The sequence below is a fragment of the Eschrichtius robustus genome, chromosome 5 (genome assembly GCF_028021215.1).
Source record: "Eschrichtius robustus isolate mEscRob2 chromosome 5, mEscRob2.pri, whole genome shotgun sequence".
In the NCBI taxonomy this organism is placed as follows: Eukaryota; Metazoa; Chordata; class Mammalia; order Artiodactyla; family Eschrichtiidae; genus Eschrichtius; species Eschrichtius robustus.
In genome coordinates this window covers 27,110,997-27,128,892 of record NC_090828.1, presented here as the reverse complement: position 1 = coordinate 27,128,892, position 17,896 = coordinate 27,110,997, and the positions used below count along the sequence as shown (strand labels likewise).

The 17,896-nt window shown below is 36.1% G+C and overlaps 1 protein-coding gene across 6 annotated transcripts in view; it reads right to left on the bottom strand.

Moving 5' to 3' along the window:
• Positions 1-190: 190 nt before the first annotated feature.
• The window catches only part of KANSL1L (KAT8 regulatory NSL complex subunit 1 like), a 156,045-nt gene continuing 138,339 nt past the window's right edge, over positions 191-17,896 (bottom strand). For 5 of the 6 annotated variants that reach the window (XM_068544540.1, XM_068544539.1, XM_068544543.1 and 2 more), the window contains exons 9-15: positions 10,826-10,954; positions 8,809-8,927; positions 7,248-7,372; positions 5,511-5,565; positions 4,139-4,251; positions 2,784-2,952; positions 191-1,877 (exon numbers count right to left, since the gene is read on the bottom strand). In XM_068544540.1, coding sequence (XP_068400641.1) covers positions 1,656-1,877; positions 2,784-2,952; positions 4,139-4,251; positions 5,511-5,565; positions 7,248-7,372; positions 8,809-8,927; positions 10,826-10,954 — 932 coding nt within the window. In that variant the 3' untranslated portion in view covers positions 191-1,655. Of the gene's footprint in view, positions 1,878-2,783; positions 2,953-4,138; positions 4,252-5,510; positions 5,566-7,247; positions 7,373-8,808; positions 8,928-10,825; positions 10,955-17,896 lie in introns of those variants that run through there. The other variant, XR_011074126.1, reaches the window with a different exon arrangement.

Below are 17,896 nucleotides of genomic sequence, written 5' to 3'. Positions count from 1 at the left end.
TTTTGAGAAATAAATAAAAAGGTTTGGAAAACAAGAATGTTAACACTAAGCATAGAATAGAGCTTGCCTTGTTTCTTCTGTGTTACAAGGTAAAAATTTATTTCTTACTGTTTTTTTCTTTATTTTGGCTTAGGAAAGGCTTGTGCCACACAGATAGGTGACATTTAATCAAATCAGACAACACAAGGCATACAGAAATAACTTTAATTAAAAAAACTTACATAGAAGATTATAATATCAGTCATGACAAAAAAAATCTGAGGTTATTTGCCTGGACAACTTGGGTTTGTTCTGGCTTTTGTTTTCTTTTGTAAAATATAAATGTACAGTAAAACTACAAGCAAAAATTTGTCAGCATTGAATTGGAAATTTTTTTCTTCTTCTTTAAAGGGACTAGTACAATTTCTAATCCCCAACAAAAACTTAGTGTCCGATCCCCCAGATTAGGCCAGTTGGCTCGGATTGTCAGTTATATGGGTACTACAACTTGAATAACCTTTTTTACATGAGAAAAAGTGATTCATATAAATTGTCCTCCTTATCTTACATATAAACAAATGATGTAATAGTGTCAAAAGGAATTTTACTTAATGTACACTCCAGTATCCAATATTGAAGCATTAACCTTTTAAGAATTTTAATTCTCACTCTAGGATAGATGCTTATTTGAATAGAGTAAGGAATGGTAGGGAATGACCAAAATAACTAAAAGTACAATAATATACTAACAGGAATTTCCTGTCTGTTGCTTATTTTAAGTTGGGTGTTTTCTCTTCATGAGATACATAAAATAGATGAAACTCAAGTTGAGTTTTAAAAGGTGTGGTAGTTTTAAAATACAACAATATTTAACAAAACAACTACTTTGCTTTTCTTATTCTGTTAGGAGTGAATAGAAAATAATGTGTGTTTAACCCAACAGATATCAGTGATTTCAAATAAAGGAGTATTGTGTTATCTGGTATAGAAATTTCCATAAATAACTTCTATTGGTTAAACGTGTTTTTTAAAAAAAATTCCTTCTCCATAGTCAAGGCTTATAGATGTTCAACACCGTTGGGAATCTGTGTTTCTTTATTTATGGTTCAGCTGATATCTCATGGGGGTAGTTCATACGTGCATTTTCAAGTGGAGTGGTCACTTGCCAGTGTTTTTTAAAACTATATGTGTGTATATGTATGCATGTATACTCTATACACATGTATTTTATATTCTTAATATATTTCTGAGGCAATTTAAAGAATAACCACGTGTATAGAAAAAGAAGAAGAGCTGTCGTTTGATGCATAGGTATATGTGGGTGTGGGTATAAGAAGTTGTTTAAAAATTATTATTTACCCAGTAATGTGATTTGACATCAAATTGCAGCAGTTAATTTTCTGGTGCTTGTGATCTGCATCAAACACAAATGACTAGCACTTGTCTGTAGGTGAAAAGCTAGTTACTCCTGTGGTTCAGGAAGGAAAATGAGACGTAACTTGCCTGTTTCATAAACAGCACAAAAGATTAATACATGCACCTGCACTACATGCTGTTACTCTGGAATTGTGACTGTGGAGGGGGTGGGGGAACAGGGCTTATTTTTTTCTCCTGTTTGTTTTCCCATTCAGTTAGTTACATAGTTTTCTTAACCTGTTCCCTGTCACTGATTTTTCTTAATGTGAGTTGAGAAGTCCTAGACCAAGGGTTTTGTGTTCCTCCCTTCCATCCGCCTGCCTTTGTGGATGGTGGCCATTCTCTGGTGCACTGGTACAGAAGACTTCACCGTGGAAAGCTGGGCTTGATCTTTCAATCTGATCACTTTTTTCATCTTGGCATAATAAGGCTGCTATGTCTTCATCTTTCAGCGGAAAAGCCCGTCGTTCCCACCATAAAGACTGAAAGAGAAAACGTTTTCAGTTAAGTTTCAACTGATTTGTTTAAGTTCATGTCTCAATCTGTAGATGTCAGTTTTGTAATAACCATTGTTCTGTTCTTCAGCACATAAAAGTACAAATTCTCATTTGGTCCTGAGTATCTAGCAACTCAAAATGGAACGTACTGAGGATTACTTAGGGACCTTTGGGAATTATTTTTTTCACTTTGCCTCTTCCACGGAGAGGGAAACGCTGCCATTAGCGCACTGGTCTTCATTTTCAGCCTAGGAGCACTTTGGGGAAGGCCCTTTAAAAGTGTTTGTATCGTCTTCCTCAGTATCTCCATTTTCATCCCATCATTATTACAGACGCCTATTGACTTTTCTTTCCCTGTGCTTTCTATGACTTGCCTATTAATTTCTATTGTCTCTACTCTCTTGATTCTAGATATGGTTCTTCTTTTCCAACACCTACTGATGAAGAAAAGTACAAGAACTTTATAGATGCAGTGTTAGAAAACACCCCCATTGGGGTTAGAACTGGACAAATGGGGAGACAAGTAAAAATCTCTTATAAGGGGAAGAGAAATAGCTAACATTTACTATGTGCCCCGTGTCATTCTGTTTAATCCGATTTGGTTTGTAATGAAACTTTGATAGAATTCCCATTTTCTAACACATAAGTGAACAGGTGGAATTAGGTACTGACGTGTTAAATAAAAAGTCAGGGAAGTATCTGTAGTTAGTGATGGAACTAGAACGCTGGAACACAGAGCCTCTGATTCCTACACCCAGCGTTCTGTGCTGGACTGTCGTACTGAATTTGTCACGTAATGATGACTCCTTAATTATCAACAAGCAATTTTATAAACAAGTTTTTAAAAGTCAGTTAAAAGGAGGTTTAGCTAGTTACGTGCAACACTCTTACCTTGATCTCTTGACTCTGACTGACTGAAGGGGAGGCGTGTGCACCGGGGTCCTGGCTCTCTGCAGGAGGCTCGGCGGGACTCTGAGCAGCGCCGTGCTGCCCACCGCTGAGGTCGTTAGGGTGTTCTTTCAGAAGCAAGTCCTGTCCTTCTGCATTTTTACTGTAAGCTCTAGCAAGAAAGTCAAGAAGATATTTAATGATTTGTTGATGTCTTAACAAACATTTTATGAACAACCTAAGGTATTGTTCATAAAGTCAATTGAACTTGGTAGCTTTTCTTTAAACAAACAGTTCTGCCCAAAAGATTTTAAAAAATTCATCTGCTGCTCTCCCTGATGTTATCATCCTCACATCTCAAAGACTTGAGTAGTATTTTATGAAATCTTTTGCCAAATTATTATAGTGGTTTTGTTTTGTTAACAGTTTGGGGGGTTTTTTGGTTCTTTTTTTGTGTGTTTTTTTTCCAGAAAACAGGAAAAGACAGTTACTTGACTCTTACAGTCTGAGTTCCCAGAGTATCTATGATTATTGTAATGTCGTCCATGAAGGACTCGAGTCACATTTTCCTCTGTACTTCTGGAAAATCGGATCTCTGGAATGTGGAGAAAGTTGAGAACAGAATCTCATGTATGTTAGGATAACTCTTAGAATAAGGGTCTACAACAAATCTCTGGGTCTCTTGAGACCTAAACAGAGAAATGTGTTTTACAAATGATAAATGAGAGATGCTCCACACTAAAGTGACTATCAGATTTCAACGTGATCTGGCATTGTGAGTTCTGGCTGTATTAAAAAATAGTCCAATTCAATATAAAATACCAGGGGTTTTCTCAAATACATGACTACTAATTATGTTGTTAGGATTTAGCCCCCCTTCCCTCAAAGTCATGTTCCAAGTATTTTAGGCGATTTGCTTTTTTACCCTTGATAGGTTTCTTGAGGGGTTTTTTGGTTTGTTTCTTTTTAAGAAAAACATTTCTGAAGTGGCTTTATTACAGATTACCCAGATTCTAATCCCTAGTGTTAGGTCCACCATTACAGTACACTGAAATGACCTGTTTATGGAGAATTTTTCATATTGTTTGCTCAGTTAAATCTATTACTGAGGCTGACAATTAGCATGAGAAATAGAGTGGAGTAAAATATATAAAACTCTTTTCATCATTATGTAATTAGCCTGAATATATTTTGAATGTAAACTCAGTAATAAACAGTGTTTCACTTCTAGGGCACGAACGGCAGATGTTATATAGTATGTTTTCTTCATTTTCAGTGGTCTCCCTCGTTATTATGCAGAACTATTGGAGATTTCCCATGGATTCCATGGTTTTGGGGTTCAAGTTTACAACACCTGCCTGCTGTTTCTTCTCTGCCACTTGCTTTGCTCCCATAGTGACCATCGGGCTTGCTCTTTCTCTTCATATTTTTTGTGTCTTAGGGAGAAGACTGCATCAGAGAGGTCTTCTACCTGGAATTAGAAATGAAAAGTTTTGCTCTTACCAGAAACATTTTGAAATATGAGAACAGGTGTCCGAGTTCCTCATCAAGAGAACAATAGGAAGAAAACTCTAAAATAAATGCAGTCTAAGTCAGAGAACAGATGGTGTGAGAGGAGGTGCAAATTCCTAAAAAGAGGGAGTTTAAAACTTTTTTACTGTTGGGTCATGTTTGAAGACTTACCTAGAATACTTATAGTACCTTGAGTACATATAGGTTCACAGTGCTTTCCACTTACATAAAATATCCGTAATGCTTTATTCATCCAAAACTTTGTATTGATTGCCCCTTATGGAGTATACTGTTCGTGGAACATATTAATAGCAAAGAAAGTAAAACTGTCTGAGGTAAATGAGAATTAGTTTAATGAGTTACTTATCTGGAGTTCTCAGGCTTCAGTTTTGTTTCTGGCTAGGGTCATTCTGAACTAGGGAAGGCATGCATTAAAAGAGGGAAGGGCATTAAAAAGTAAATTTTGGTAGTTGAAAAACACGATCAGTTGGCACAGAAAGATCGTAATGGAAACAGTGTCTTTTATATAATATCTGCTTCTTCAGACTGTCACTTTGAATTAGTTTGGTTATATAGTATCTTTCCCTTTTTCTTGTCTTACTATAAGTTTTATCCATACAGGTCCACAATCCCTTTCCTGTAATTCCAAAAATCTGAAAAAACAAGTTTTCATAATTCATTTGGTGACACAATCTTATCTGAAATGATGTGAGGCTATTCTACTTTCTATTAATATTTCACTATAGAAACATTAATATTTGATTATGAGAACTGTCCTAGACACCCTACATGTACTACATGATATATGTACCACATTACTTTCTGAAATCCAGAATTTTCCAAATTCAAAAGCAATTGTTCACAAGATTTTGCATATGGAATTGTAGGCTTGACTGTTAAACTAAATATCATGCAGAAAAATATGACTAATACTGGGAATTGAATATATTCACATAAATTCAATATTTCAACAACTCATGTAAGGCAATGGTATGTTTTGTTTTTGCTTTTCTTTATTCTTTACACATTTCGTCTTTGTAGTCGAATTTGCACAAAACACTTTCCTAATATCATTAAAGGGGAACTTTCTTTTCATAAGAAGTTTTGAAAGTTAAAAAAGTCAGTGTATGTTCCTCAAATACCAAATTAAGCACATGGAAAAAAAAAATTAAGCAGGCTTCATAATATATTAAGTGCAGTAAGTGAAAGGCAGCTTACCTCTTCTTCACCCAAATTATATTCATCCAGAGGCTGAAGAACAACCATCCTCCAGCTGTTGTTGAAGATACAAACGAATTTCAAACAGCTTTTGTTAATCTATCTAAATATAGTAATTTTATTCTGTAAGCACAGCTATGATAGTAGTGTTTTCTTTCTTTGGGATTTCCATAATTCAAATGGTCGTATCTTAGTCCTTTATCTCTTAAAAGGGACAACATATTTGTATTATGAGAAGAGGACAGGAGAAGATGAGGCTTTACTTTTGGCCTTAACAATAAACAGTCTCTTCTACATAGTTGCGTTTTATACCTAAGAATGTACTAATTTTCGGGGCTTCCCTGGTGGCGCAGTGGTTGAGAATCTGCCTGCCAACGCAGGGGATACGGGTTCGAGCCCTGGTCTGGGAAGATCCCACATGCCGCGGAGCAACTGGGCCCGTGAGCCACAATTACTGAGCCTGCGCGTCTGGAGCCTGTGCTCCGCAACAAGAGAGGCCGCGATGGTGAGAGGCCCGCGCACCGCGATGAAGAGTGGCCCCCGCTTGCCACAACTAGAGAAAGCCCTCGCACAGAAACGAAGACCCAACACAGCCATAACTAACTAACTAACTAAATAAATAAATAAATAGAAAGGCAAGTAACAACAAAAAAAAAAAAAGAATGTACTAATTTTGAAATAAGTTAGTGGTATGCTGACAAACTGGCTCAGAAAATAAAGAGGAAAAAAGCTCTGATTTTTAGCATTTGCCAGTTTCTTTGTGTGAAGACTCCCATCATGGCCTCGTGTGAGTTTAACAGCTTCATCACAGAATCCCTACATATTAAACAACCCGGTCGACCAGCCAGCTCCAGCCTACCAGTGTAAATTGAAAGACATTGTTGCTATAGAACATCTAACCACAAATGTTATTTCTTCACTTAACGTAGAATATATCAACAAATTCTCTGCAGAAATTCTCATAATACCTCCTAGAGTATTAAGAGTTCTCTCAGTGCCTCAAAGCAATGATGAATAAAAGAATCAAATTAGTTACAATAGAGATGGGTAGGAATTACTATAATTGTCAACCAGCTCTTGTCTCTGGTTCCATCCTTTTCTACTTCTTGGTGCCAGATTAATAATCTTAAACCTCTTTCATCATTGCTAAAAAATTTGACAGTTTGCTGCCAGCAGGAAACAGATCTGTGTATGGCATTCAAGGACTTCCACAATCTCGTGACAGCTTCTTTCTAGCCTTCATTTCCTTTATCACCCTTCACAAAACCTCAGTCTCTGGCTTAGCCCTGCATAGGTTGTCACAGGTGTTATCATCTTACACTGCGAATACTCTATGCAAAGGTAGTTGCTTTCTTTGATCTCTGCCGCCTTGTGCATATCTCCATTTTAAAGAGCAAGGATTATCTGTTACTGTAATTATTTACATCCCTAAAGTACCTTTAGTACCGTATACACAATAGAAAACTAAATATTGAATGAAAAAACACTCTAAAAGTGCTAAAGTATTAGGAATTTCCATTTCTTAATAAAACCTGAGAATTAAAGTTGTGCTATACTATATGGCACTTTTTTTCAGCACGAGTAATGTAAAAGTTTCTTTCACCATTTTCCCTCCATGTAACCATATAAATGGGAGGAAGGCAGAAAGGAACATCTTCCTTTCATTAAATAAAATTTTAACTTCGCTGAAAATTTAAGTTTATTCAAAAAAAGGAAAATTAATGTAAGTATACATACCTTGGAGTAACTATTTCCTTATATTGGAGTTTCTCTAATTTAGCTGGGGCCACTAATGACATGGGAATCACAATATTATCTATATCATAAGAGCTCTCGCTTCGCAATCGTCGTCGTGCAGTATTCTGCAAGATAGGATTGCAGTAGTTTTACAATAGTATTTGGTTACCTGTAATGATACTCTCCTTTTACGAGTTATATAAAGATAACATGGCAGTGCCTTTAAGTTTTATACATTGTTATAAAATCTGAGTATAAAATGTTAAGAAAAACAAGAAAGCATATGTATCTTCTATGAACCAATACATTTGTGTGTGGACACATTCAGGCCTATTTTTAAGACCATTAAAAATATGAATGCCTTAAAATACAAAACTTATCAGAAAAGTGTACCATAAAGCACCCTAAATGTCAGTGAAATGATCTTTTAACAAACTCATTTTTTATTAGGAAAGGCTATGAAATGTTTGGTGAGCCATTTAATAAAGATCATTTTTACAATCTTCATTTATGTGTTCCTGGGTCCCTGAGCTTCATGCTGTTTTTTCTAAATCCTCCCACGTTTTAACCTATACTCCCTACCAGGTAATGAAACACAGAACAAAGTAAGAACACAGTGCTGGATTCTTATTAGCAAGATTATACTTAGCATCATGTCAAGAAGTAGGGATGGTTATGATAAAGTTTAAAGTTTTTAACATACGAAAAAAGCCATAACCAAGGGGCTTCCCTGGTGGCGCAGCGGTTGAGAATCTGCCTGCCAATGCAGGCGACACGGGTTCGAGGCCTGGTCCGGGAAGATCCCACATGCCGCAGAGCAACTGGGCCCGTGAGCCACAATTACTGAGCCTGCGCGTCTGGAGCCTGTGCTCCGCATCAAGAGAGGCCGCGATAGTGAGAGGCCCGCGCACCGTGATGAAGAGTGGGCCCCGCTTGCCACAACTAGAGAAAGCCCTCGCGCAGAACCGAAGACCCACCACAGCCATAAATAAATAAATTAAAAAAAAAAAAAAGCCATAACCAAGGATTAATGTACAATTAGCTCCCTAGTAAAAAAAAAAGTTTAATCAAATTTATTGCTTCTTAGATAATTCTAAATATGCTAATTATGTGCTAGTAAATAAGGCTGTTATAGATTAACAAAATATAACAAGTTCCCCTCCCCCCACCAGATCTGCCAGCTTTAAAGGTCATAAAGCAACTTTAAAGTTCACTGTACAGGGACTTCCCTGGTGGCACAGCTGTTAAGAATCCGCCTGCCAATGCGGGGGTCACGTGTTCGAGCCCTGGTCCGGGAAGATCCCACATGCCGCGGAGCAACTAAGCCCGTGCGCCACAACTACTGAGCCTGCGCTCTAGAGACCACGAGCCACAACTACTGAAGCCCACACGCCTAGAGCCCGTGCTCCGCAACGAGAAGCCTGCATACCACAACGAAGAGTAGCCCCCACTCTGCAACTAGAGAAAGCCCGCGCAGCAACGAAGACCCAATGCAGTCAAAAATAAATAAATAAAAAATAAATTTATTAAAAAAAAAAAAGTTCACTGTACAAAAACCTACTTGTGATGATGAATTCTGGGTTCTTGATATAACATTGACATTAGTAACTGCAGTAAAATTGCTCTGGGATCCTGGTTCTGTGCGTTGAATAGCAAATTCTTCAAATCTAGTTCTTTCTCCTGCCATGGAAAGAACCATTGAGAATGTCATACATTAAATGTAACTGGTAGGTATTAGAATTTCTGTTTTCCTAGTTTGGTAACATGTGTTTCTTGATCTGTTTAGATTTTATCTTTTTTAATTCATGTATCAAAAATGAAAACATTAAGGAAATTTTATAAAAATCTTAGCCACAATCCTGCCACAATTTCCGTTTTCCGGGGTCTTGACAGTTTTTATCCAGCATATCTTTCTTTAATCTTATCTCCCTTTACTCTGTTCATGTTTTCTGTAACTTATTCAGAGGTTGAACTTGTAAGACTTACCTCTTAATTTTCTTGCCTATTCTCTCATTTTTTCATATCGTTTTGTTCTACTTTTTGGGAGATTTCCTTAACTTGATCTTCTGACTAATTTCTGAAAATGTTTCTCCTATTATAACATCCTATTTCAGGAATGAAATTTCTCTTTTCTCTCAGAATATTGATAACAAAGTTAAGTTTACTTCCAACTTTGTTATTTTCTGTCTCTTCCACGTTCCTTTTCTCCATTTATTTTGTGTCTATTAGTGAGTATATGTTTATTTTCTTACTGCCCTTGTTTATTTCACTTTAGTACAGATCTTGAAAAATATTTTTCTGTGTAATGTAAAATTTAATATACAGTTCATATTTATATTATTCCAGTTGTTTAAAAATGTCTTTTCTGGCTAGTTGTTGCTTCAAATCAGTATCCATATATTGAAAATGGCTGTTGTCTAGAGAGCTGTCTAGTTACTTCTTTGTAGTATAGCATTTTACTCATTCTATTCCTGTATTCCCATCTAGCTCAAAGTTAGATCTATCAATTCAAGTAAAACAGTTTACATCTTAGGTAATGTGTATTTTTTCATAATGTATCTTTATATTAAGAGATACAGGTTTTCCTATATTTTGGCAAAGATGTATGAAAGTTCCTCAAAAGCTAGATGACTGTTCATTATCTTAAGGTTAAGGCACCAAAAAAGCATAATGATATCTCTGAATGTGGGTGGGAGTTTAATTTTGTTCCACACTAGTTGATCAGGTAGTGTGATATTAGGTAGTGACTTTGGTCTGTTATGGTGGGATTTCTAGAGGCCATACTAATAAATATGTTAAAGCCACCATGGATAATTACAGTTAAGTACATCTTGGATGTAAATAGTTTCTAATTTATTGGGTGTATTGACATACTATACCTCAGACATACTTGACTAATGTATATAGTGTTAGATCCACTGGAACAATGAATAAGAACCAATAGAGTATACAGATAATTTGTTATTTAATATACATCTTTCCAGTTAAGTTTTATTTTTTATCATTATTTGTAATAACTGTTGAAACTATCTTGTCCCAAATCCCCATAACAAACCCACTTTGTATTACTAGCAGAGTTCTAGTTTCAGAGATATCTCTATTCATCTTGGAACTGTACGTTCCTAAGGGGAATTCAGTCAGGCGGTTGAGTTACCTTAGATGAATCTCACCCAGTTTATCAAAATTCTGAGGAAGCTTCAGTGAAATCAACATCTCCACAATAGGTACCAGAAATGGTAATAAATATCTAAAAGGCAACGTTGTACTGACATATTTTGAGTGCAGAACACAATGTTGGAGACAAAGTACTGTCCAGGAGGACAGTTAGTAGAAGATAACTCTGGTTAGGAAACATAGGAAGGAAATCCTTAACTCATAAAGTGGATGGATTCCCAGTCCACAAATAATTCTGAATTGACTACATGAATATGCTGTTTCATGTTCATAGAACCATGGATGTTTTGTGTAATTAGTGACTGTTCTAGATTATAACTCCCATGAGGCAGAGGTTCTTTGGAGATCAGAATTTTTTACTTTCAGTTTTTAGTACTAGTGCTCATGTCCTCATTTTAACCTACCTAATGCTGTTTCACTCAAGTGTCTTTTCTTTCTTCCCTGTAACAGCTGTGCAGAAGATTCTGACCTCATTTGAGGCTTGCATATAGGAGAATATCCATTTCTCCATTGATTCAGAGAAGTATTATGTACTGAAAAGGAAAGAAAAATGTGAAGTTTTAGTTCCTTAACACAAATATAATGAGCATGCTAACCTCTTTTTACTTTGTAATATTGCAGAATATTAATATACCAGTTCAAAATTATATATAATGAAGTAAATACTTACATACGAAGATGAAATACTAAGCTGAAAATAACCAAAGTAAGATTCATTAAAAACATCTTCAGGAAGTGCCCAATTTCCTATAGTTGCTCCATTATTTGAAGAGGATGAAGAGGAAAGGTGATCTGTTCTCACAGTCTTCTAAATTACAGAATTTTACAGAGAAGATTTGTTCAGATCTGTAAATCTTGGCTGAATATGATCTGAATCCTTAAGTTAGTTCCTGCTTACCTTAAATCTGGGAACAACTCAGGACTAAGTAAGATTATAGAATACAACAGACTGGGATCTCTTGAGAGCAATAACCAGATTTCATCAATCTCCTGACAGTGCCTAGCACCATTCTTTCACTTCTTTAAGTCACTTAATATCTCTGTGCCTCAGTTGCCTTATCTGTAAAATAGGGATAATAGCAGCTATTGTGGGATGTGAGGATTAAATAAATTCCTGTAATAGTCATTAGAAGGGTATCTGGCATAAGTATGCAATAAATGTTAGTTTCACCATGACTGTTGTTCTGTCTGAACCCCATATTTCCAGTACTGGATTAACAACTAAATTGGCTTCTTTTTTTGAAATGTTTGGAGATGTGGAAAGGATAGGGAAAAAATATGAAGGCCTAAGTGCCAAATTCTCACCAACACTGAGAAAAAAGAGTATGGCCTACCAACAGTGACTGGGACTCAGATTTCAAGATGGCAAAGCACCCTAAAAATGATAGACAAAATTTTTATGCATAGATGCACAGATCGGCACATTTACATCCACATTAGCATGCAAAAAAGGGAAATTTTAAGTAGAGCGGAATTTGTGAGCAATCTCTGAAAGCCTAATATCTTACGAAATTTGAAAAGCAAACTGCAAAAGCACATGGGAAAGTACTGCCACAAGAATGTGATCAAAATCAAAGGAGCTCCAGACCCGGAGGAAAGAAAGAATTACCTGCAGTAACTAATAGAATGACTACACTTGCCAGCCTGCCAACACCTCCACCAGGGTCCTTGAGGCTTCAGCAGAGAAATGGATGGGTGGGTAGATAAGCCCGGGTGCCCCACTTTGTTTGAAACATGTCCTGCCCATCCGTAACTGCCTCTGAAAACAGTAATAGAGTGCAAATTTCCTCCTCTTCCATGAGAAGGATCCCATAAAAAGCAGTGGCAGAAGTTGTAACGGTGAATATCAACTTTAAAGATGAGAACACAAGACTCCAAAAATCTGAATACCAGTAGCGTAAAACAAAGAAAAGGTATAAGCAACAAATGGAAGAACCATCTCAAGAAATAGTTAGTGGGTTCACAGAATACAGATTTACAGGTCTTCAAAATAACAAATATTGCCAAGAGAAAGAGGCAAAAGGCCAAGACACCTCAGAAATGGGAAGTATAATTGTTGAAACTGAGAAACAAAAGCATTGCTCACTGCCCTGAATAACAGAATGGTCATATCTAAAAGTCAAGATCATTGGGTTGGAAGAGTAATTCCACAACTCAAAGGAATAGAGTGATGGAAATATGAAAAAAAGAAAAAAAGGACAAACCAAAATAGGTTAACAAAGGATTGAATAGAATGAATGGGATGTAATATTTGAAGGAATGATAGCCAAAATTTTTTACACAATGATATTAACTCTAATATTTCAATAACTCACTTGAACATCAAAGCAAATGAAAAAAAAATATATAGCACATAAGTATGAAGACATCCTAAAAGTTACCAGAGAAGGGAAAAATTACTGCAAAGGAATGAGAATCAGATTGCCAGAAAGCAAAAGCAGATGCAGGAAAAAACAATGGCAACTTTTTAAAGCCCTCATGAAAAACGGTAACCAGAATTCTAAGGCAGCCCTCAAGATTTCTTGCCACCCAAGAAAAAGAATGCAGAGGAAGATGTTAAATAGTAAAATAAGATGGCAGACATAATTCTAAACTCATTTCTACAAAGGGGTAGCTAGAATTGTTAGGTTTTAAAATGTATATATACCTGGCAGGTGTTGGTGTTCCAATAGTGTCCACTCATTTTCTAGAGTATTTTAAAGCAAATTCCAGGCAAATTTCAACCCATCTCTTCTAAAAGGAACTCACCACCCCCCTTGTCTTGTAAAAGCACATCAGAAACCTTAACCTTCACTAAAGTGATGCCTTTTATTCAATTTTACTCAAAAGTTTTCTTTACACTTTTCCCCCTTTTACTCTTTGGTGTCTTGTAAGGTTGTAGTGGACTCTTGATGCATGGCAATTCAGAGTGTAATTCACCTTCTCTTCACCTGTCCTGATGATAACCCTCCCAGTCTTTCAGTTCTCACTTACCCAAATCTTCTCCTAAATTCCATTTTAAGATACATCTTGGCCCAGCATCTCTCCTGTCTCCTGCCTTCCCTTCCTTACCTTTCATTCATACGTTTGGTAACCTTATAGAGAGCCAGCTACATGCCAGGCACTGTGTTATACCTTGGGGACACAGCGGTGAGCGAGAACAGGCATGGACCATGCCCCTGATGTAGTTTATAGGCATTCTCAAAAACTGCAAGTGATGTGTGATAGAAAACAGAAGTACTATTGATAGGAGATACTGAGTATAACTAGTAAGAGAGCTCTTGGAAAGGCTTCCCAGATAAAGTGTTAGATTACAAAATAGGAACAGAAAGAGCAGATGGATAGTAAGGGCAAGGAAGAGAGAGTGGTAGAAAGGCCCAAGGCACCAGGGGACGGGAAAAATGTGGCAAGTGGACAGCAGCCAGGTAGCATAGAGTAAGGAAGCACGGTGGAAACCACGAATAGGTAGGAAACAGCCTATGTAAGTAGGGCTTTAGGGGTACTCTATTAAAGAATATTCCCTCTGTCAAATATTTTAAAGGATGGGGATGGGGAGCAGGTGTGACATAATTAGATTTACTTTTTGAAAATATAAATTGCTGCAGGGATTGAAGGGAAATAAAAGTTGATTAGGCTATTTCAGCAGTACAGATAAGGGATCATTAAGTTAGACTGAAATTGGTAGAAATACAGAGAAGCCGGTTTGAAGCATAAGATCACGCTGATAATGGGGTTTAGATACGAGGAAGTGTGGGTGAAGAAGGCTGAGCCTTAGGGTATTGACTTGTGTGGGTTGTGGTGCTATTGTTCCTCTCTCTGTGCACTCTAAAAACTAAAACTTAATTCTGACATAATTTCAGACTTACAGAAAACTTGGAGTAATACAAAGAAGTCCCATATACTTTTCACTCAGATCCCCCAAATGTTACCATTTTACCACATTGGCTTCATCTTTCTGAATGCCAATGAAATACTGACATGAGGCTTCTCTACTCTAAATATGTCCATATGTATTTTTCAAAAACAAGGGCATTCTCTTACATAGCCACACAACTATCAAAACCAAGAAGTTAATAATTAACTATTAGGTAACTATAGCCTTCATTCAAATTTCACCAATTAGTCCTATACTGTTCTTTACAGAAAATCCTGACCACTCTCCATTCAGTTGGCAGGTCTCTTTAAAGTTTTCTCGTATCTGAAATAGTTCCATTATCTTGTCTTTCATGACTTTGAATATTTTGATGAGTATAGGCCCTTAAGTTGGCTTTGGTATTTCCTCACAATTGGCAAATAATCAATTCTTCAGTTTGTCTTTTCCCTACCTTCCTGTTACCTGAAGTCAGCAGTTCTGTCATAATCGCTAACTCTAATGGACGGTATAGGATAAATCCAAGCTCTGAGGTAACGCACAAACACATCTATTTACTTTCACACAATTTGCCCTACAGGAATACCAGGCTATTTGTATATACTTGAACACATCACATTGTTTCATGGCTCCATGACAAGTTATGTGATTTTTTTCCATTTTAAAAGCTTGTTACTTAATATGGGCCAACAGTATTTGAACCACCAGGGATCTTATTAGAAATATCGAATCTCAGACATCATTCCAAACTTTCTGAATCAGAATCTGCATTCTAACCATATCACCAAAGTAATTTGCACATTAAAACTTGAGAAACAATGATTTGGAAAATTTGACTCTTCCTCTAAATTCCAGTTAAGTATTTAAAGCTATACTTGGCATCACCATCTTTCTGCAGTTCCTCTTTTTGCCCTTTTCCCATCACCCTTAACTTCTCTTCCTCTACCTTCTGCTAGGCAGGGTTATACCCTCCCCTCCCCCTTTTTAAAGAATATTTTGATCATGTCTGTACCCATAACATCATTTAATAGTCATTTGTGTGTCTGCTTCCCCATCACATTATAATTTCTTTAATTTCCTGTGACTCGCCTTTAATTTTTCAGCACTTAATCGTCTACCTGGCACAGAGTAGGTGCTCAATAAATGTTGGGACTCTAGTTTTACTTAATTCTGTAGAAAAGAAAAATTAATGGCCAGCTGTTTAAGATGGATATAGGATGAAACCTAATTAATACTTAATTATTTGGATTGGGAGTGGTAGGGAATGAAGAAAATAGGGGAGGAGAGATTGGTATACAAAAAAATACTTCATTGATGTGCCTAATGTTACTGTAGCATTCAATTCAAATGTCTTCCATTTCCTAGCTTTTAATTTCCCATTACTAACATGTCACTACATTATTGATACATCACTAATAATTTTGCGCCTAACATTTATACTGCCCCATTTTTTTTTTTTTTTTTTTTTGGTTGTGCAGCTTGTGGGATCTCAGTTCCCTGACCAGGGATTGAACCCAGGCCACGGCAGTGAAAGACTGGAATCATAACCACTAGCCCACCAGGGAACTCCCGTACACTGCCCCATTTTTTAAAGTCAGATAAATAATAGAGCAACATTAGAAGAAATAAATATAATTACCTTTGTTTTTGCATATTCCCTTTCAGTCATATACATATATTTCATATTAATATTTCAAATGTAATGATTTTATTTGGATATATGTATAACTATTTTTTAAAATCTGGTAACTCACTCATCATTGTTATGTTTTCAGATGGTCACCTAACATTCCTCTGATTAGAGAGAGTATCATTTAACTATTCCCTAGCTGTTGGAGCTACTTGTTATCATCATGATATTATTTGTATTATGGACATTCTTAAAATAATCACCTTCATGCACACATTTTTTAAATAAAAAAATTTTAGTCTCAGGATAACTTCCAAGTAGAATTAAATCATGAAAAGTACCTAAACATAACCTATATTTTCCTGTATTTCTTTAGTGTTTTTTCCTAAGCATAGGCAATTTTTTCTTGCCTTAGTGCTTTCATTTTTTTCTTTCTCTAACTTTTGACTGTGGAAGAAATTCAAGAAACACAAATGGAAAATGGAATAATGAACTCCCCTGTACCTATCATTCAGCATCACAAATGCTGGTGACCAATCTTGTGTTCTCTCTCTCCCACAAGCTTTTTTTTTTTTTTTTTGCTGTAGTATTTTAAAGCACATCCCAGACATCATATCTTATCTACATCATGTGTCAGCTTGAATCTCTAATAAACTAACAGATAAAATGTGTATTTATGTAACCACATGCATTATTACCTCTAACACAATAATTAATATGCACAGCCAGTCCATGTTCAAATTTCTCTGTCTCAAAAATTGTGTGTGTGTGTGTGTGTGTGTGTGTGTACAGCCGAGTTGTTCAAATCAGGATCCCCAAGAGGCCCGTACATTGCATTTGGCTGATACAAGTATAAACATTTTTACATGGTTATAATTGTACCATACATAGAAGTAAAACATTTGTCCTTTAATATCACTTAACATTCTTTGATAAATGTTTCCATCCGTAGATGAACTTTTATGATCCTTTAAAAAGCTGTATATTCCACTGTGATAGACTGTTAACCACATTCCTACTGTTCTCTTCAAGTTGTCTTTAATTTTTCATTACCACAAATAATGATAAGATAAATATATTTGTGAATAAAGGTGGTTTCATATTTAGGATTAGACTAGGTTCTTGGAAATGGATCTGTTGGATCAGAGTACAGAGTTAACAGTTTAGCAAACATTTATTGTGAACAAGTACACAAGTTTTTTTTTTTTCCTCAATGAGCTTATAAAAAAATACGTAGTTTAAAGGCCTTGTAATGCATTTCACAGTACTTCCCAAAAGGCCTGTATCAATTAATTGCACCTGAAATATTTTAGGGTCCTGTTTTTACTACACAGTCTTGCCAGAACTGATGATTAAAATGTCTAATATTAATATAATTGGAAAAAGGAGAAACATTTAGCACAGTGACTGGCACATAAGTGCTCAAGTACATGTTAGCAATTGTTAGCATTTTCATTATTATCATTGACTACACCTAGTTTTTCTCCTAATTCTTTTAAGATACCATTTTTAACATTTACCTCTTTAATCTATCTGGAATGTATTTATGTTCATCCATCTTAACTTTGTTTTAATGTGCTGTATGAGGTACAGATCTCATTTTATTTTTCCAAAAAGTTATTACTTAACGCCACTGATTACAGGACAAACTTAGTTGTTTAAAAGCATTAACTCTGAGAGAGACTGCTTGGATTTGAATCCTGCCTCTACTACTACTCAACTGTGATTTGGGAAAAGCTAGTCAAGGAGAAAATAATTATAATACCTACCTTACAGGGTTGTACAGATTAAAACAATTTACACATACAAAGCCCTTCAACTAGTACTGTACTGGCATATAAGGAATGCTTCATAAGAACTGTTTGTTGTTATTTATTGGCTAGGCTATCTTTTCCACACTAATAGGAAATATCACTCTTATCGTATAATGAATCCTTGGGTTTGTCTCTAGGCTTTTTAAATTTAGTTCCCTTGGCTTCCATGGGCATCACAATG